The sequence below is a fragment of the Phascolarctos cinereus genome, unplaced genomic scaffold, assembly GCF_003287225.1.
Source record: "Phascolarctos cinereus isolate Bilbo 61053 unplaced genomic scaffold, phaCin_HiC Scaffold_4;HRSCAF=312, whole genome shotgun sequence".
Classification (NCBI taxonomy): domain Eukaryota; kingdom Metazoa; phylum Chordata; class Mammalia; order Diprotodontia; family Phascolarctidae; genus Phascolarctos; species Phascolarctos cinereus.
Genome location: NW_027555847.1, coordinates 669,641,080 through 669,659,639, shown reverse-complemented (window position 1 = coordinate 669,659,639; position 18,560 = coordinate 669,641,080). Strand labels below are relative to the sequence as shown.

At 45.2% G+C, this 18,560-nt stretch overlaps 1 protein-coding gene across 1 annotated transcript in view; it reads right to left on the bottom strand.

The window, feature by feature from the left end:
* Nucleotides 1–2,316: 2,316 nt before the first annotated feature.
* The window catches only part of LOC110196136 (ultra-long-chain fatty acid omega-hydroxylase-like), a 53,949-nt gene continuing 37,705 nt past the window's right edge, over nt 2,317–18,560 (bottom strand). Inside the window, 10 exon segments of the mRNA XM_020969271.2 lie at nt 2,317–3,054; nt 3,610–3,692; nt 4,134–4,198; nt 10,776–10,909; nt 11,537–11,666; nt 13,050–13,116; nt 13,670–13,937; nt 14,403–14,524; nt 14,915–15,042; nt 15,224–15,277. Coding sequence (XP_020824930.2) covers nt 2,847–3,054; nt 3,610–3,692; nt 4,134–4,198; nt 10,776–10,909; nt 11,537–11,666; nt 13,050–13,116; nt 13,670–13,937; nt 14,403–14,524; nt 14,915–15,042; nt 15,224–15,277 — 1,259 coding nt within the window. The 3' untranslated portion in view covers nt 2,317–2,846.

Below are 18,560 nucleotides of genomic sequence, written 5' to 3'. Positions count from 1 at the left end.
TCTCCCATTCAGGAATCCTAGAGTCGGACAGATGGCCCAATACTGGGATCTGCCTGGAGGAGATCTCCTGACTACGCATGAAGCTATCCCCAATCCACTTGGGATGAGACAAAGGGACAGCAGTAGAATGTGAAGAGGAAGGGTAGTCACCAGCTATTTATACACCCAGATGCCCCTACGTGATCTTTCTTTGTACTGGAGAAAAAACTGAAGCCACCCTCCACCATCAAAGGACCCTGGAGAGTGAGACAACCCCCCCCACCCCGTGAAATTGCATGTCCTAATCTCCCCTCCTCAAAGAATGAAATCCAAGCTATCAATAGCCACATTAAAAAAAAAAACATTCCTAATCACTAATAATTCAAGAAATTCAAATTAAAACAACAATAAGGTTCTATCTCACACCCATCATATCAGCAAACATGACAAAAATGAAAAATGAAATTGTTGGAGGGGCTTTGGGGAGATGGGCACACTGAAGTGCTGTTGTGAGCCAGTGAATTAGTCATAGGACTATAGCCTTAAAGCCAGAAGGAATTTTAGAAGCCACTGAATCTAGCCCCCCTCATTTTTACAAATGAGGAAACTGAGGCACAGTGCTGCTTTGGCATCACACAATTAATAAGCATAATATTAGGGGCAGCTAGGTGGTGCAGTGGATAGAGCACCAGCCCTGGAGTCAGGAGGACCTGAGTTCAAATACAGCCTCAGACACATAACACTCACTAGCTATGTGACTCTGCCCCACCAAAAAAAAAAAGTGTAATATTTGAACATAGTTCTTGGTCCAGCCATTCTATTAAATAATTTGGAACTATACCCAAAAAAATTACCAAAATGTGTATCCTTTGACCCATGCTACTACCAGGCCTGTGCCCCACAAGGAGAGAAAAGAAAAGAGAAGGTACCCATATTTACAAAAACATTGATAGCAACACTTTTTGTTGTAGCCAAAAGCTCAGTTGCGACCATTTCAGGACCCTGCTCAAGAATGTTCAATGTCTCCCAATGGCCTCTAGAATAAAATAGAAACTCTTGTGTTTTGGCATTTAAAGTCCGGTAGGATCTGTCTCCAGCCTGTATTTCCAGATAGCTCACATTACTCCCCTTCACATACTCCACATTCCATCCAAATGACTGTTCCCCAATTCAGCATTCCAGCTCTCATCTCCCAACCTTTGCAAAAGCTATCCCCTTGCCTCAGATGCCCTCCCTCCTTATCTTCTCCAATACTTTCAAAGTGTAGTTCAGTCCTATAAGAAGGCTTTCCTGATCACCCCAGTTTGTTTAGTTCTTTCTTCTTCCACAGATCATCTGGCATTTACTTATCTGCCTACATGTTGTATCTTCCCATTAGAATGTAAGCTTGCCAATGGGGAACTTTCATTTTTGTCTGTTCTTCTGAGGGCCTAGAACAGTGCCTTGCACATACAAAGGAAGGCTTTGTGACTTGAATTGGGTCAGTGTTTTGTGGGGGTTTTTTTAAATACCTCTATGCATCCCCTCCCCCAACCAGCTTCTCCAATATCCTCTTTAGGAAGCTAGAGTAACAGAAGGACTGGCTAAAGTCACAACTCTACCTACAATGCACCACTTAGCCTTAGCCTTTGTCTTGCATCTTTCCCAATTTTCTGGGTGTGAAGTGAAACCCCAGAGTTATTGTGATTTGCATTTCTCTTATTATTAGGGGTCTGAAGCAATCTTTCACATGGTTGTGGGTAGTTTACATTTCTGCTTTTGAAAACTCTTTGTTCATATTCTTTGCCTGCTTATCTATTGAGAAATTAATCAGTCACATATATATTCGTGTTTATTCCCTACATATCGTGGGACACCATATCTTACCTATTGAATCTGATTCAAAGGTTTCTTCTTTCCCCCCACCCCACCCCCTGCCACTGCTCAATTTTCGGTTTCTTTTTTCTTCTTCCTTTCTTTCCTTCTTTCTTTTTCTTTCTTCCTTCCTTGCTTTCTTTTCTTCTTTCAGGCTTGGCCTCCCTCTCTTGCCCAGCTAGAAGTACAGGTGTTACACATGGGCCCTGTCCCTCTCTGATCTGCATAGGACTTTTGACCTGCTCCATTTTCTGCCTTGAGTTTGCTTGCCTCTATTTAGGTAATCTGGTGGTGTCCCTCTTCCCAGGGGCTCACCCCACCTGTGCCAAACTTTCTTGTGACTCCCCAGCAGGCTGAGCCTGATTGACTCAGAACTCCTGAGCTCAAGAGTAGCTTCCCAGTAGCAGGGATTCCAGATATATGCCCGGCTCCCTTGTTTTCCCAACTGCCAATGTCAGAGAGAGTAGAACCAGGGTAGGTAGATCCTGAAAAACCATCCTCTTGGTTTTATTAAACAAAATCACATAATTTCAGAAATGTACAGGCAGATCTGGAAAACTACATTCAAGATGAGGGCCTTTGATTTTCCTTTTTCTTTCTTTTTTTCTTCTCTTTTGTCTTAAAAAATAAAATGAAAACAAAAACAGCAAATGAGGCTATAACTGAGGAAGTCCAATCAGCTGCCAGAGAGCAAACCCAGCAGCCAGAAGGGGATGAGACAGCCCCCACAAAAAGTGGAGAGTGATTGGAAGCTGCGACCCCCTCCCCGGTCCCCACTTCTAACAACCCTTGAAGTTGTTCTCTCAAGATAGCTCCAGGAAGCAAGAGGGGGGCAAGGGAAGGCACCCTCGGGTAACCAAGGGTGATGGTGAACCCAGGCCCAGGTTACTAGGTCTCAACAAGGAAAGAGGAATAGCAGGGAAAGGGAGGGCTTCACACAGCACCAGGCCTCAGGACTTCTGGCCATCTTCCCACTTTTTCCCACACCCTCCAGTCTCCGCCCTAAATTGGGCTCATTGCTGGGGCTGGGTCACAGCAGTCGCTGTAGCCTGGGAGGGCAATGGTTCCACGTTTAGCCAAATCCCGCTCTCTGTCCGTAGGATCAGCTCAGGCTTCCGACGCACCTTCTTAGTCCTATCCACTGTGAGCCGGAACCGAAGCAAAGTCAACGCCACAACCACCTTCATCTCAGACATGGCAAAGCTCTGACCAATGCAATTTCTGTCCAAGGAAAGGTCACAGAATATAAGTCATGACCCCCACCCTGAGCCCTGCTAGAGGATGTGGGGAAGGCTGGGAAAGGGGCAGGGTAGAACAACACTCCCAGTTCTAGGCCCTGAAAGAAAGGAAGGAGATGGGGAGAAGTGTGACTAGTATACACCCAATCCCAGATGCTGAAGGAAAGAGAGGACAGTGTGAGTAGGGAGGAGGAGTGTGAAGAGCATATGCCCAGCCATAGGCACTGCTTAAAGGAAGAAGGGAGGGAGAGTGGAGAGTATACACCCAGCCCTACACTCTGAAAAAAAAAAGGGATTAGGGTCCTTTCCTGAGCTGAATTCCAGCCTGGACCGCAGGCTCTGCAGAGATGTCCACGAATTTTCTATGTGCATTTTAGGAATGCTATGGACTGCTTGAAGGCCCCCTAGAGAATAGAACTGCCTACCTCTCAGACCCAGCCCTGTGGTTGGGGACTCTTAGGACATCCTGGAGTTTCTAGAAAGAAGGAGCTACAAAAACCAAGGTTGGAGATAGGGAGGCAAGAGGCAAGAAGGTTACCTGGGTCCGGCTGAGAAGGGAACGTAGGCCAAGGGTGACCTCTGCTGGGGATTCTCAGGGTCAAAGCGGTAGGGGTTGAATACCTAGAGGGAGTCATAAGCCAATTCCGGTTAAATGAGGCACCACCCCAGGGCCCTCCCTCAGTGTCCCAAAGAGGCCTGGCTAGGGGATGTTCTAGCGGAGGCTTACATACAGAAAGGCATAGGAACTTGGTTGGTTAATCTATAGTGCTCATTCGAGTAAGGGGTCACCAATTGCCTGGTAAAGCCTTGTTTGGTAAGTCTGGAGAGAAAGAGAGGGGATGGTATGGACAGAAAAATAAGTGGGTCAGGAGGCAGTTCCAGGCTCACTGGGAGCCAGCTGTAATCTAGCTGGGCTGCAGCCCAGAACGCCCAACCACAAATGGCCTGATCTTCAGTTCCATGCTCCAAGGGCAGCTCCCAGGGCAGGTAGGGCAGGCAGGACTTCCTAGCTCCTATGGGAAAGAGAAGGAGCCAAGCACACTGAACACATCCTTTCTTTACCTTGGAATCAGGCCACACAGAAGGATTGTGGTGGGTCCCATAGATGCTGACCAGGCAAATCGTCCCTAAAGAGAGAAAGATCAGAGTCATTCAGAGGGAATGGGGGAGAAAGGGACAGGGAGATTTCCAGAAAGCAGCCCCAGCTTGGGTTCAGAGAGTGGTGCTTTCCATACTGGAGAGAACCAAGAAATCAACCTGGAACAGTAGAAAGTGTTTCATGGGGGATAGGGTAGAAAGGACAAGGGAGTCAAGGAATTCATTTTAATTTAATTTAGCAATGGGGAAGGGGGTGTCAATGATAGAAAGGCTATAGATATAAATGCATATGTATGTGTGTGTGTGTGTGTGTGTATATATGTATACATATATGTATATATATACATATATGTATATATATATAATGTCTGGCTATGTAGACATATATTTTATATATATGAATGCTCAAATATTTATAGCAGCACTTTGGGGGGTAGTAAAGAACCAGAAACAAGGTAGATACTTTTCATTTGGGAAATGGCTAAACAAAGTGTGGTATTATATGAATGTAATGGAATATGATTCCATTATTATAATGAATCCTATTATTCCTTAATAAAAGATATGAAGAATTCAGAGAAGCATGGAAAGGTTACTATGAACAGACACAAAGCGATGTAAGCAGAACCAGGAAAACAAGACACCATGACGATAACAATGTAAATGGAAACAAAAACAAAAAAGCAACAATAACAAAATACAAGCCAGTAACTGAACACTGTTCAACTAGAAGGACCAGATGTGGCTCCAAAGAAGACCGGAAGAAACACACCTCCTCTCCATCTTTGCAGAGGTTGGAGACCATAGGTGCAGAACACTGCACATACCGTCAGATAGCTGATACATTGGTCGGTTTTACTGAATTACTTTCCTCCACCACCCCCCATTTTTTTTAACTCCTTGTACAAAGGTCAGGGGCGGGGAGAGGCTCTCTGAATAGGGATAGGGATGCTTGTCTAGGAGGGGAAGGGGGAAGGATATTATTTGAAATTTATGAAGGTATATAACATGACATAGTATAATATAATGTAATACAATGTAATAAGGCACATAAATAAAACATTTTAAACAAGTGTTTGTGTACCCATTATGTACAGAGATCTGTCCTGGGTGCTAGGAATGCCTTTTCAGAAGAAAGTAAGAAGATGGCACGTGAGCTAACTCTCTAAGGGAGCAAGGAATTCTAAGAAGGCCTGTTGAGGACGGAGTGCATTCTGGATGTGAGAGACAGCCTCTGCAAGGACAAAAGGCAGAAGAGGACAAAAGGCCGGGAGTGAGAACATCCAGCAGGCCATTTGGTCTGGAATACAGTATGTTTGGGAAATGTTTAGAACTACAGGCTGGGGTCAGACTATGCAAGGTCTTAACTGCTAAACAGAGGGAGCTTATATTTTATTCTATAGGCAATAAGGGGCCACTGAAATGTAAACAGAAGAAATAGGAATAAATTGTAGGGAATTTGGGAGGGAGGGTATTAGCAGTTGGAGGGCTCAGAAAAAGCTTCATGTGAAAGAAATAGAGGGACTTTATGAGTCAGAGGTAGAAAGGTATTCCAGGATGGAGAGAAAGACACTACAAAGGCTGGGAGATGGGTGTTGTGTGTTGTGAGTGACGAACAGAGAGAGGCTAGTATGGCTAGACTGAAGAGTGGATGTCGGGATACAAAGAGGCTGGAAAGACAGTGTAGGACTTTAAAAGCTAAACAGATGAGTTTATATTTTGTTCTACGGGCAATAGAGAGCCACTGGAGTGGAAAATCACTGGCTGCAGAGTGGAAGATGGATTGGACTGGGGACAGATGAGGCAGAGAGGTCAGTGGGAAGCTATTGCAATAATCTAGGCCAGAGGTGAAGAAAGCCTGAACTAAACAGCTATGTGAGAAGAGAGAAGGGATCAGATATGAGAAATGTTATGAAGGTGGAAATGACAAGATTTGACAACTAAGTAGATATGTGGGGTGAGGGAGGATAAGGAGTTTGGGATTAACACTGAGATTATGAACATAGGAGACTCAAAGGATGGTGATACCTTTGACAGAAATAGGGAAGTTGGGAGGAGAGGAGGGTTTGGGAGAAAAGGTAATGAGCTTTATTTTGAACATGCAGAATTTGAGATATCTACAGAGTATCCAGCCTGAAATACCCAGTAGGCAGTTTCCTAAGAGCTGAAGCTCAGAGGAAAGAGAGAGCCTGAATATATAGATCTATCATCTTCATAGAGATGACAATAAATCCATGAGGGCTGATAAGATCACCAAGTGAAAGAATGTGTAGAGAAAAGAAGAAGGAAAACAACAAGAATTTATCAAGTGCCTACTGTGTGCTCAGCATTGTACTAAACACTTTATAAATATCTCCCTAAATCCTCATAGCCACTCTGGGAGATGGGTACTGTTATTATGCCCATTTTACAGTTGAGGAAACCAAAGCAACCAAGAGATTAAGTAACTTCCCCAGGGTCACACAGCTAGTATGTCTCTAAGGCCAAATTTGAACTCAGATCTTCCTGATTCCAGGCCCAGTGTTCTATCCATTGAGCTAACTAACTGCCTCTAGGAGCAGGTCCAGGACAAAGCCATGGGTGTAATAGGTAGATAAACCAGAAAAGGAGACTGAGAAGGAGGAGGAGAACCAGGAAAGAGCAGTGTCGCAAAAGAAAGGACGCAGTATCTACACAACTGATCAACTGCGGTTACATGCAGCAGGCAGGATGACTAAGAAAGACCATCAGATTTGACAATTAAGAAATCAAGCAAGCAGTTGGTGACGAGGGAGGGAGATTAGGCTATGTGGGAGCCATCTCCACACAGACAGTAATTGAACCCATGACGGGTGAAGAGATTACCAAGAAAGGTTATGGAAAGAAAGGCAAAGAGGGTCTAGGAGAGAACCTGGGTTTCTTCCCAAGGTTAGGAGAGTCAGCAAGGGAGATTAATAAAAAAAATAAAATAAAATAAATAAATAAATAAAAAAGGAACAGATGGTAAGACAAGGAGAAGAACTCCAAGAAGGCAACATCACTAAAACCTAACCTAAAAACCTTTGATGTCAACAGTGTCAACATGTGCAGAGGTCAAGAAGGATGATGACAAAAAAGATCATTGGATCTGGTGATTAAGAGCTCCCATGAACCTTGAGAAGAGCAGTTCTCATTGAGTAATGGAGTCCAAAAGCAGATTACAAGAGGATGAGAAATGAGGGGGGAGGGGGGCCCCAAGAAGTGTAGAAATTATTCCGGAGGCTTTGTTGTGAATGAGAGGAGAGATATAGGATGGTAGTTTGAGGGGATGACCAGGTCCTTGAAGACTTATTGAAGGCATGGAGGAAGCCTATGCATGCGTATAGGCACTAAGGAATAAATAATTACATAGGGGAAAGTTCAAGATTAGAGAGAGGAAACAGGGGGAGATGCTTAAGGAACAAACCTCCTGAGGACAAGGAAGGCCATCAAGGTCTTGAGTAGAGAGATTAGCCTTGGCAGAGAGAAGGACCATCTCTTATTGGAGACAAAGATGAGAACAGGGACCTGAGTTTGAATCCCAGCTCTGCCAATGATTTCCTATGCGATTTTAGGCAAGCTACCTAACTTCTCAAAGCCTCTTCTCCCTCAGCTGCAAGATGAGGGGAAGTGAACTAGATGATTCCAAGATCACTTTCAGCTCTAAATCTATACCCCACCGTCCAGTGCTCAGAATGCCAACCTCCTCCTCTCTAACTCTTGAAATCCTTCTTTCCCTTCAAGACACAGCTTAGGCACCACCTTCTCAATGAAACCTTCCCAGATTCCTCCTCAGCCGCAGGTGAAAGCAAATTTCTCATAGCACTTTGCCTGCTTCTCTCCTCTGCCCCTATCATCATCTCTATATATCATCCACCACAAAAAAAAAAGTGTTTTTTTTTTAATGAAAAACAGTCCCTGACCTCAAGGAGCTTCCATTCTAGTGAGGGAGGGGAGGCAGAACAAACAGCATGTAAAGAGAAAAGTATATCTCATGCTTATTTTATTTATTTTTGCCTTTTGGTGAGGCAGTTGGGGATAAGTGATTTGCCCAGGGTCACACAGCTAGGAAGTGTCAAGTGTCTGAGGCCGGATTTGAACTCAGGTCCTCCTGACTCCAGGACCGGAGCTCTATCCACTGTACCACCTAGCTGACCCGCATGCTTATTTTAGAAAGATGGAAAGAGCACTATTATTTAATAAGGAAACTGAATGCTACAGAGAGGTTGATTTCTATTTGACAGAAGAAAAAATATTCCAACTGTAAATGTCCAAAAGGAAAATGAGATACCAGCCATTCCCTATCACCGAAGCTCTTTAAGCAAAGGTTGGAGTTCAGTGCTTGTAGGGGATTTTGTAGTGGCTAATGTGGCTCAGGTGTCAGGTAATGAGACCAAAGGCAGCTAGGTGGCATCATAGTGCACAGAGCACTGGACTTGGAATCAGAAGGACCCATCTTCCTGAGTTCAAATCTGGTCTCAGACACTTACTAGCTGTGTAATCCTGGGCAAGTCACCTAACCCTGTTTGCCTCAGTTTCCTCCTCTGTAAAATGAGATGGAGAAGGAAATAGCAAACCACTCCAGTATCTTTACCAAGAAAACCCCAAAATAGGGTCACAGAGAGTCAGACATGACTGAACAACAATTAATGAAGTTCCTCCAAACGCATGGATTCTAAGTCAGAAGGAATATGTTTGCTTATTCATTCAGTCAATCAGTCCTTGCTCTGACATAACATATGGCTTTGAAAAAAATCCCTTCCCCTTTCTGTGCCTTAGTTTCTTCATTTATAAAGTGGAGGGCAGTGAATAAGGTGAATTTTGGGGTCCCTTCCAGCCACAGCATTTTGCGGATTTTACTCTTCTCCCAGGTTATACAATGAATAGACCACAGAGCCACATTTATTTGAGTGCATGTCGATGTCATATCCCACATATTAGAGTATAAGATCCTTGAGGGCAGGTTCTCTTGTTGTTTTTTATCTTTGTATCTCCCAAGGACAAGCGCAGGGCCTTTTATGTGGTAGGTATGCAACAAACAGCTGTTGAATTGACACACGCCCTCCCCCTGGAGTCCCAGCTTCCTCATTTCCTAGGATATAAAGTTGGAAGGGACCTTTGAGGCCATTTAATCCAACACCTTGTCTTACAGATGAGGAAACTGACACCCAAAGAGAAATTACCTTGCCCAAGGTCACGCTGGCAGCAAAGGATAGAGCTGACATTCCAAGCCAGGTCCTCCTGATTGTCCCTTCAAAATGTCCCTCGTATCCATCCTTTCTTCTCCATCCTAGTCCTAGTCCAGGCTCTGAGCATCTCATACCCAAACTGCTGCAATGGCCTCCTAGCATGACTCTCTTCTGGCCCCCTCCAATCTGTCTATACAAACAGTCTGATGCATCTTCCTGAAATAACTCTCACGTTGTTACTCTCTCGCTCCAAAATCTTCAATGATTCCTCATTGCCTGTCACAGAAGGTACAGACTCCAGTCTTGTATTCAAGACCTTCTATGATATGGTTCTACATTGCCTACCACTTGACCCTCTCCACCAGGCAGCCTAGTCTCATTGACCCCTATCCATGCCATCCTCCTTTCCATTTCTGCTATTCCTCTTGCCATGTTTATCCCACTCATGTCCCCCACTTCAGCAGAATCTAAATTTGACAATCTCACACCTACATACTACTTCACATCTGTTCCTTATCAGCCCTCTAGGCTTCAATAACCTTAGTCAATCTACTCATCCCATTACTAGCTTTTCTATAAAAGTAGTTAAACAACCTCCCTTCAATTCCTCCTTCATGCCACTGCCAGAATAATCTTCCTTACAAAGAGCTATAGTCATGACTCTCCTCTGCTCCAAATCTTCAGTGGCTCTCTTGTACCACCTGGTGATAGTTCAGATTCTTCTGTCTGCCATTCAAGGCTCTCCATAGCCTGGTGCCCCCTTACCTTTGCATCCTTTTCTCCTATTACTCACCTCCAACACCTTATTCTTGAGCCAAACTGAACAACTCTGCCCTTTTCTGTGCACCTTCTGTACTCTCCTACCTCTGTGCCTTTGCTTAAATTCTCCTAATCCTAGAAGGCCCTCACCTTCCTCTCTTTTACTCTTAACCCATTCTACCAATCCTTCAAAGCCCCACTCAAATGTTATCTCCTCCAGGGAGTCTTCCCTGATTCCCTTCTCCCCAAATGTTAACAACCTTCCCCCTCAGACTTTACATGGCACTTTGTTTTAGAATTCTCTAGTATCCTTATATAATATTACATATTATGGTTTATGTTTATGGGTCTTATCCCTTTCTAAACTGTAAGCCCCACAGGACAAGAACAGTGTCCTCTCTAATTTTTTCTGCACACAGTAAGTACTTTAAAAAAATGTTTGTTGGTAATCCAAAGTAGAAATAGAATTCCAAATGGCACCCATTATCCAAAGTTCATTTTGGCATTTATCCCATCTAGCCTGGCTCACCACCTCCCCATAGGGTACCATAAGGATTATATAATGCTAGGCCCCCCAAGCTAGGCACAGAATAGGCCCTCGCAAAACCCTGACTTGAACAGGGTCCCTGAGGAGTCTCCTTCCCAGGGCTCAGGTTGGTACCTTTGGGGATGATGCGCCCATCAGGCAGCTTGATGTCCTCAGTGCAGCGGCGTGAAATGAGTGTGACAGGAGGGAAGAGGCGAAGACTCTCCTTGATGCACATGGTGATGAAGGGCATCTGGGCCAGATCATCCCTAGGGAGAAGCCAAGCCTGTGACCTTTTGCCTCAGGTCCCCTGGCCAAGTATTAGGACCCCAGGACCAGCTCTGCCACTGACTCAAGGTATGACTAGGTGTCTCTATCTCTAGGTTCTTTCCAACTTTAACAGCTGTGATGGGCACCTGTCGCTCCTCAGCCCCATCCCACAGAGCCTCAGCCTCCCTCCCTTCATCACACCACTGGCTATAAGAGAAGGCTGACTCGGGCCCCAGTGCCACATTTTCCCACTCAAGGCCCTCATTTCCCAGGGAATCTAAGCTCCTCCAGCCTTACCCTTGCACAATGTTTCATCCCTCTTCCTCCTCAACCCTCTGAGCTTAGACAGCCTCGGCCCACCTGCTCCTTCCTTTCAGTGACTATTGTCAGACAACTTCTCTTCCCTTCCTGACCCACCGGTGTTCCACCTCCCCCACCCAGTTCCAGGAGAAGTGCCGGAAGGAATGCCCAGGAGGGGTGCCAAAGGCAACAGTAGGAATGACTCTCCCACTCCACTTGCAAAGGCTCATGGGGCTGGGAAGTCTACAGTCACTTAGGGCCTCCCCAGTGTGATCTCTTCCTGATGGGTGTGTCGGAGGAAGCCCAGTGAAGCATCCAGCACTCACCACTCAATCTCCTCCGCCTCCCTCCCTTTCATAATCTCCTGGATCTCCTCCCGGCATTTCTCCTGATATTCAGGGTGTCGGGCCAGGTTAAATAACACCCACGAGAGGCCACTGGATGTGGTGTCATGTCCTGTGGGAGTCGAGAAGGGGGGGGGAGAGGAGAAAAGAAAGAACAAGGTCAAGTGAAAAAGAGCATCTCGACCCCTCCCTTTTCCATGGAGGCCAATGGTGCCCATATCTAACACTAGGGCCTCCAGAAGAGTGGGTGATTCACACAGCCTTACAACCCCTATCCACTGTCCACTTGGCTTCCTGGGTACCCATTCTCTTGCCAGAGTGAATGAGAAGAGGCTGACACCAAGGTAAGTTACCTAATCCAACAGCAGTGAGAGCACAGAACTACCCAATTAGAAAGCAAGGCCAAGCCTTGAGTCATGGCCTAAGAATGACTTTGACTTCCTGCCTTTTCTCTGTAGCAACCCTCACTCATCACCCCTAGGAAAGTCCTTTCTTCTTCTGTCCTCCCTCCATGCCTCTCCTCCCTTTCTCTTCTCTTTCTTTCCTATGCCCCTTCTCACTCTCCTCCTCACCACTAGGTGGCTAGATCCTCATGGGCAAGTTACATTTGCCTAAGATACTCCCCCAGTGAAATGGATAGCGATCCATGGGAGTTCCAGGAAGAGAAGTGTGATGGGGATCACCAAATTAGGCTTGAATCTGGACACTGGTGCCTACCAGCCACTTGGCCTTCGGCAAGTCATAGGATCACAGGATCATCTCAATGAGCCTCCCAGCCTCAGTTTCCTCATCTGTAAAATGGGGAGAACAATCTTGCTATGAGCCCCATGGGGGCTGTTGCAAAGAAAATAACCATGACAGTTCACATCTGTATAGCACTTATCTGGAAAGCTTTGCCAAGCATTCTTACAAAACTGCTTATTTGATCCTCACAACCACTGTGAGGGACAAGGGCTGTAACTGGAGGAGATGAAGAAATAGGCTCATGTTTGCCCAAGGCTGAACAGGTAAGAAGCGTCTGTGACAGGATTAGAACCCAAGTCTTCCCACTTCTAAGTCCAGTACTCTATCTACTGAACCACACTGCCTCTCAGAGTCCAAAGTATACTATAATCCTTAAATGAGATAGATATATAGGTAAGCTAATAGTACTTTTAATGTGGAAAGGTTTAGATATCCTAGAAAGAAGGCACTTTATGCACCCAAGTATTGTTAGGGAAAAACTAGATACAATTTCAATGAGGCCAGAGGCTGGCCCAGAAAGGCCCTGCAAAACCCCAAACAGAACCTGCAACCCATTAACCACCTGAATTCTTAGCTAATCTGTCCTGAACATCCTGAAAATGATTCTCAGACTGGGATCGAACATCTGCCCATCCCTCTGATCTAGGAACTCTGTTGGAATACATGTCTTCTAGTATCCCTTTCATCTGGGTTCTGTGAGCCTCCTCCTCCCTGCCTTTCCCAACCCCAGCTCTCTTCCTGGGGTCCTCACCCTCAAACATGAAGGTATCTGCTTCTGCTCGGATGTCCTCATCTGACAGCTGCTTCCCATCTTCATCCTAAAAGGGGTTCCAGTTGTGAGTGCTTAGCCCCACCTCCGCCCAGCACAGGTAAAGGCAATTCCAGGAGCAGACACCTGGCCTGCCCTCTAGAACCACCCTCCAAACCCCCGGGGAAGGGAGGACTCTACCCAGTGCCTTGTTGAGGAACCACAGAGAAGGAAGGGAAGGTAGGAATCTATCCACAAGCAATTGTTCAGAGCCACTGTGTGTCAGGCTGTGAGCAAAGACAAAGGCAAAACAACCCTTGACTTCAAGCAGATTAGATTTTAATGCGGGACAATGTACCTATACATAGGACAAAAATAAAAATGAAAGAGAAGTAGCATGGAAGGAAAGCTAGAAAAGGAAGAAGGGGGAAGGGAAGAGAAGAGGAATAAGGAAGAAGAGAAGGGAAAGAAAAGACAAAGGCAAAGGGGGGAGAGGCATGGAGAGAGGGGAGGAGGAAGAAAGAGGACTTGCTAGGAGATGATGAGTGAGGGATGGTTCAGAGAAATGACTTTGACCATGACTCCAGGCCCTTCTTCACCCCGCCTCAGCCTCCCTTGTTCACCTTGGCCAGCAATAGCACATCAATGAAGTCCAAGGTCTTGCCCTGCTTGGACTTGAGCCAGGCCTCTGCCCCCTGCTTGTTTAGGGACCGTCGTCTCTCCTGTATGACCTCGGTAGTGAAGTGGTGCACCGTTTCACAAGCCTCCTTAAAGCGCCGCCCATCCACTGTCCGGTAATAGATGAAGTCCAGATGGTGGTGGATACGGTACTGGCGCTTCACTACCAGGGCACTCAGCTCAATAATGGCCGTGATGTAATCACTCATCTTCCTGCAGGGCAGAGGAAGCACAAGGTTACAGCCTCAAGCATGAGGGGCAAGATAAGCTAAACTCTCCCAAACTGGTCATTCTGCCCTAAACCTATTCTAATCCATGAATCAGAACCATGAAATGTAGAATGTCAGAGCTGGGAGGACACTTAGAACACAGAATGTCAGAGCTGAGAGGGACCAGCAGGGAGGGGCTAGACTAAATGACTTCTAAGATCCCTTTCCATTCTAGAGTCATATATGATCCTATTTTCCTCCTTCCTTGAAGGGCCGGGGTGGGGAGGTGGGGGTTGGGGCGGGTGGGGAGGATAGGAAGAGCAATCCTGAACTCACATCTAAGGAGATACCTAAAGAGATGGAGTAAGCTTCAGGTTGCTGATGGTTTCCTTCTCCCCACCAGTCTTCATTCCCAATCATCAAGGCCCCCCCTGGGACAGGTGAGACAAAAAACTAACTAACAACTCACTCCTGGCAGTCACTGTTATAGCTGAAAACACATTTCTGTAAACTGTCCAAGGTCATGAGACTGACATGCTCAAACATGTCCAGGGAGACCACGGCTCCAGCAGCCAGACGATTCCACTTGACCTGTCCAAGAGAAAGGCAATATCATCAGTAAGGGATGGCATGCCTCCTGCCAACAGCGGTGCCCCAAGCCCAGTTGGCAGCAAGCCAAAGCATAACAGTATCCTCCGAGACCCAAAAAGTGTGAAAGGGATGGTACAGGAGAGAGCAGAAAGAAGAGATCTGAAAGACAGGATCGCAGAATCCTAGGTTTAGAACTGGGAGAGAACTTAAAAAGAAATCATCAGGTTCACAGACACTCCCATTTGGCAGAGTAGGAAACTGAGGCCCAGAGATGAGAAGGGACTACCCAAAGTTGCACACGTTGAACGGGTAGAGCCAACATTCAAACACAGGTCCTCGGGCTTCAAATCCAACATGTCAATGCTCCCAGGGAACAGGAAGAAAACTCACGTGCATGATGTCTGTGCATTGGTTGTAGATTTTCATGTAGGGCTTAAGGATATCAAAGTGGAAAGCCGGGGTCAGCAGGCGCCGGTGCCGGCTCCATTTTTCTCCTTTGCTCAGCAGCAGCCCATCTCCTGGTAAGAGAGAAGGTGATGGAAACAGACCAGTGTCAAGCAATTCAGTCGCCCTAAGGGGCACCTGCCACCATCTTGAGTCAGGAATATGTCAACATACCTGTCCCTCCCCTAAAACCCATTATTGTCCCGCCCAATCACATTGTCCTGAGTCAGAGGCCCAAACCTGCCCCCTACTCACCCAGCCAGGGTGTCAGGAAGCCATAGAAGAGCTTGTCCTTTGGAGCAATGGCCGCTGTGGAGAAAGAATAAGAAGTGTCTAAGGATTTTGTCACAGGTCTATGATCACACTCCTGTGGCTTCCAAGTCCCCCGTCTTCACCGGACGTGTGGCCTTTGCCAGCTCTGCTGGAGCAGGTTTGCCCTCCTTGACAACAGTCTCTGTATCCATCTCCAGACTGACTCCCTCAATCTTCACTCACCCAATCCTCCTTCCCCCCAAAAGAAATCCACGCCCTTAAATCCAAGCTGATAGTTTGACTCAGATCACCAGCAAATCTTAAAATTCAGCTGAACGTTTAGATCCCAAGATGGAGTGTACAGAACTGCAAGGCAGAAATTACATGTTGATTTCATCAATGGAGTGGATGCAACAGTGAGCAATGATTTTTAAAATTCTGTAGTATCATTTTAGTCATGTTTTTCTGATAAGAAAAATAGCATTTTCATTTTAAATAAAATAATGCAATTCAGGGAATCTTTGGTGGAGAAAAAATGTACCTGTGTGTGATACCATTTTAGGAAACAGTGTTTTGTTTTTTCAAAGGAAGGTAAAAAGATGTTTCGGATTTCCATTTAACGCTTGTAGTAATCAACAGGAACCCCATAGGGTTGCTTCTTCTCCCTTCCAGTGCTGATGGTAACATCAAATTTGCCTTTAGACTGGCCCCAGCATATGAAGCCACCAGCCATAAAGAATGCTGGGCAGATTCAGAAAAGCTATTTGGAACCATGCCCCCAAAGTTACTAAACCTTTGACCCAGTTATATCACAACTAGGCCAATATCCCCAAAGAGATCAAAGAAAGAGAAAAAATGCCCTATATGTACCAAAATAGTTCTAGTGGCCCTTTAAATATTTTATATTTATAGCATCTCTTTTGTGGTAGCAAAGAATTAGAAACTAAGGGGACGCGCATTGGCTGGGCAATGGCTAAATGAATTATGGTCTATGAATATAATGGATCATGGTTATGCTGTAAAAAAGGATGAAAGGGGCAGTTTCACAGAAAACTGGAAAGACTTGTACGAACCAATGCAGAATGAAGGGAGCAGAACCAGGAGAATAATTAAGATAACATTTGTAAAATGCTTGGCAAAACCTTAGAGGGCAGCTAGGTGGCGCAGTGGATAGAGCACCAGCCCTGAAGTCAGGAGGACCTGAGTTCAAATCCTGCCTCAGACCAAACATTTGACACTTACTAGCTGTGTGACCCTGGGCAAGTCACTTAACCCCAATTGCCTAAAAAAAAAAAAAACTTGAAGCACTATATAAATGCTACTTATTATTACATGCCAGGTACTATGCTAGGTGCTAGAACTATAAGTATAAAGGGAAAAAAAATCTCTACTAGAAAGAAGCTTATATTCTAGTGGATAAGACCATAAGAGGAGAGAAAGATACATATATACGCATATGCATATGCACATTTATATATATGGCATATATAATATATATTATATATGCAATAAACATAGTAAAGAGTGCTAAATCTATGATCCTATGACCTCTTCAAACTCAGTTTACCCATCTATAAAAAAGGGATCATGTATTTTTGTATACACAGACACACACATACTAGCAAGTGAATCAGAAAAAGACTTCATGCAGAAAGTCATGGCTGAACCTGCATCTTGAAGGAAGGAGGCAACAAGGTGATTCACTACAGGTATGAAGGATGGCCAGTGCAAAGGCATGGAGACAAAAGAAGAGGGTTTGTGTGTGAGGAACAGAGAGGAGGCAAATTGGGCTGGATCGCAAAGTATTGGAAGGGGGCAATGCCCAGTGAGGCTGGTGAGGTAGGTTGGGACCAGGTTGTAAAGGACTTTAAAAGCAAAACAGAGGAATTTACATTTGATCCTAAAACTGCCAATCCTAGAGGCAGTAGGAAACCATGGCAATTGACTGAATGAAGGTATCACTGGGGTTTTTTGGGGTTTCGGGGGGCAGTTGGGGTTAAGTGACTTGCCCAGAGTCACACTGCTAGTAAGTGTCAAGTGTTTGGTCTGAGGTCGCATTTGAACTCAGGTCCTCCTGACTTCAGGGCCAGTGCCCTGTGCCACCTAGCTGCCCCAAGGTATCACTGTTCTTATCCATGCTTAAGAAAAATTACTTTTTGTAGCAGTTGGTATGACAGACCAGGCAGCTAAGTGGCACAGGGGATAGAGCACCAGGCCTGGAATCAGGAAGATTCATCTTCCTGAGTTCAAATCTGGCCTCAGAAACTTACTTACTGGCTGTATGACCCTGGGCAAGTCACTTAACCCTGTTTGCCTTAGTTTCCTCATTCATAAAATGAACTAGAGAAGGAAATGGCAAATCGCTCCAGTATCTTTGCCAAGAAAACCCCAAATTGGGTCACAAAAAGTCAAAAATGACTGAACAACAACAGGATGGACTGGAGTGGGGAGGAACTGAGGCCAGGAGGCCAGTTAAAAAGCTGTCGTAATAGTCTGTGTGAGAGGTGAAGAAGGCCTGAACTAAGTTGGCAGCTGTAAGAGTAGAGAGGAGGCATCAGATACAAGAGATATCATGGAAGTGGAAATGGCAAGATTTTTCTGAACCTAAGGATAAGACTTTGTATTTATCCCGATTCAGTTTCATTACAAGTTTCCCAATTTTCACCTCTCTGCCTCTAGGACCCTGAATTGCTCGGAGACACGGGACCCAGATTTCCAGCAGGTTGGGGCAACTTTATCTCTAAGATTTTCCATCCTGACTCTTATCCATGGTGGCTATCTATCCCAGAAGTTAGTCATCTGCAGATGTGGTGAGGCTGACCTCTATGCCTAGGGTTCATCACTTCTTTTGTTTCACGAACCCCTTTGACAGTCTGTGGTGAAGCCTAGGGACTCCTTCTAAGAACATTTTGTTGCCTGTATTCTATAATTGAAGTCAATGCCAAATTGTATTACAGAGGTTAGTGAAAATAAAGATATCATTTTTTCTCTCATATAAGTTCAGAGACATCTTGAAAGCTAACTATAGACCTTATCATCTATAGATTAAAAATTGCCTCCATTGAAGTCATTGATGAAAATGTTAAACAGCACAGGGACAAACAAGGACCCTTGGTGCACTTTACTAAAGACTTCTTTTCAAGTTCATGATCCTTCCTGCTGCCATATACATTGTATATGTGTATGGCCCAAAGGACCTAAGGATAATCCCAGATGAAAACAATAATAATAACAAAAAAAAAAAAAGATCAGAACAGAGCTAGAGAAGATCTTCCCCAATGATTTGAGAAAATATGACTTGTGGACGTGATGGTGCTGGTCTGTGAACCCAGTTCCTGTC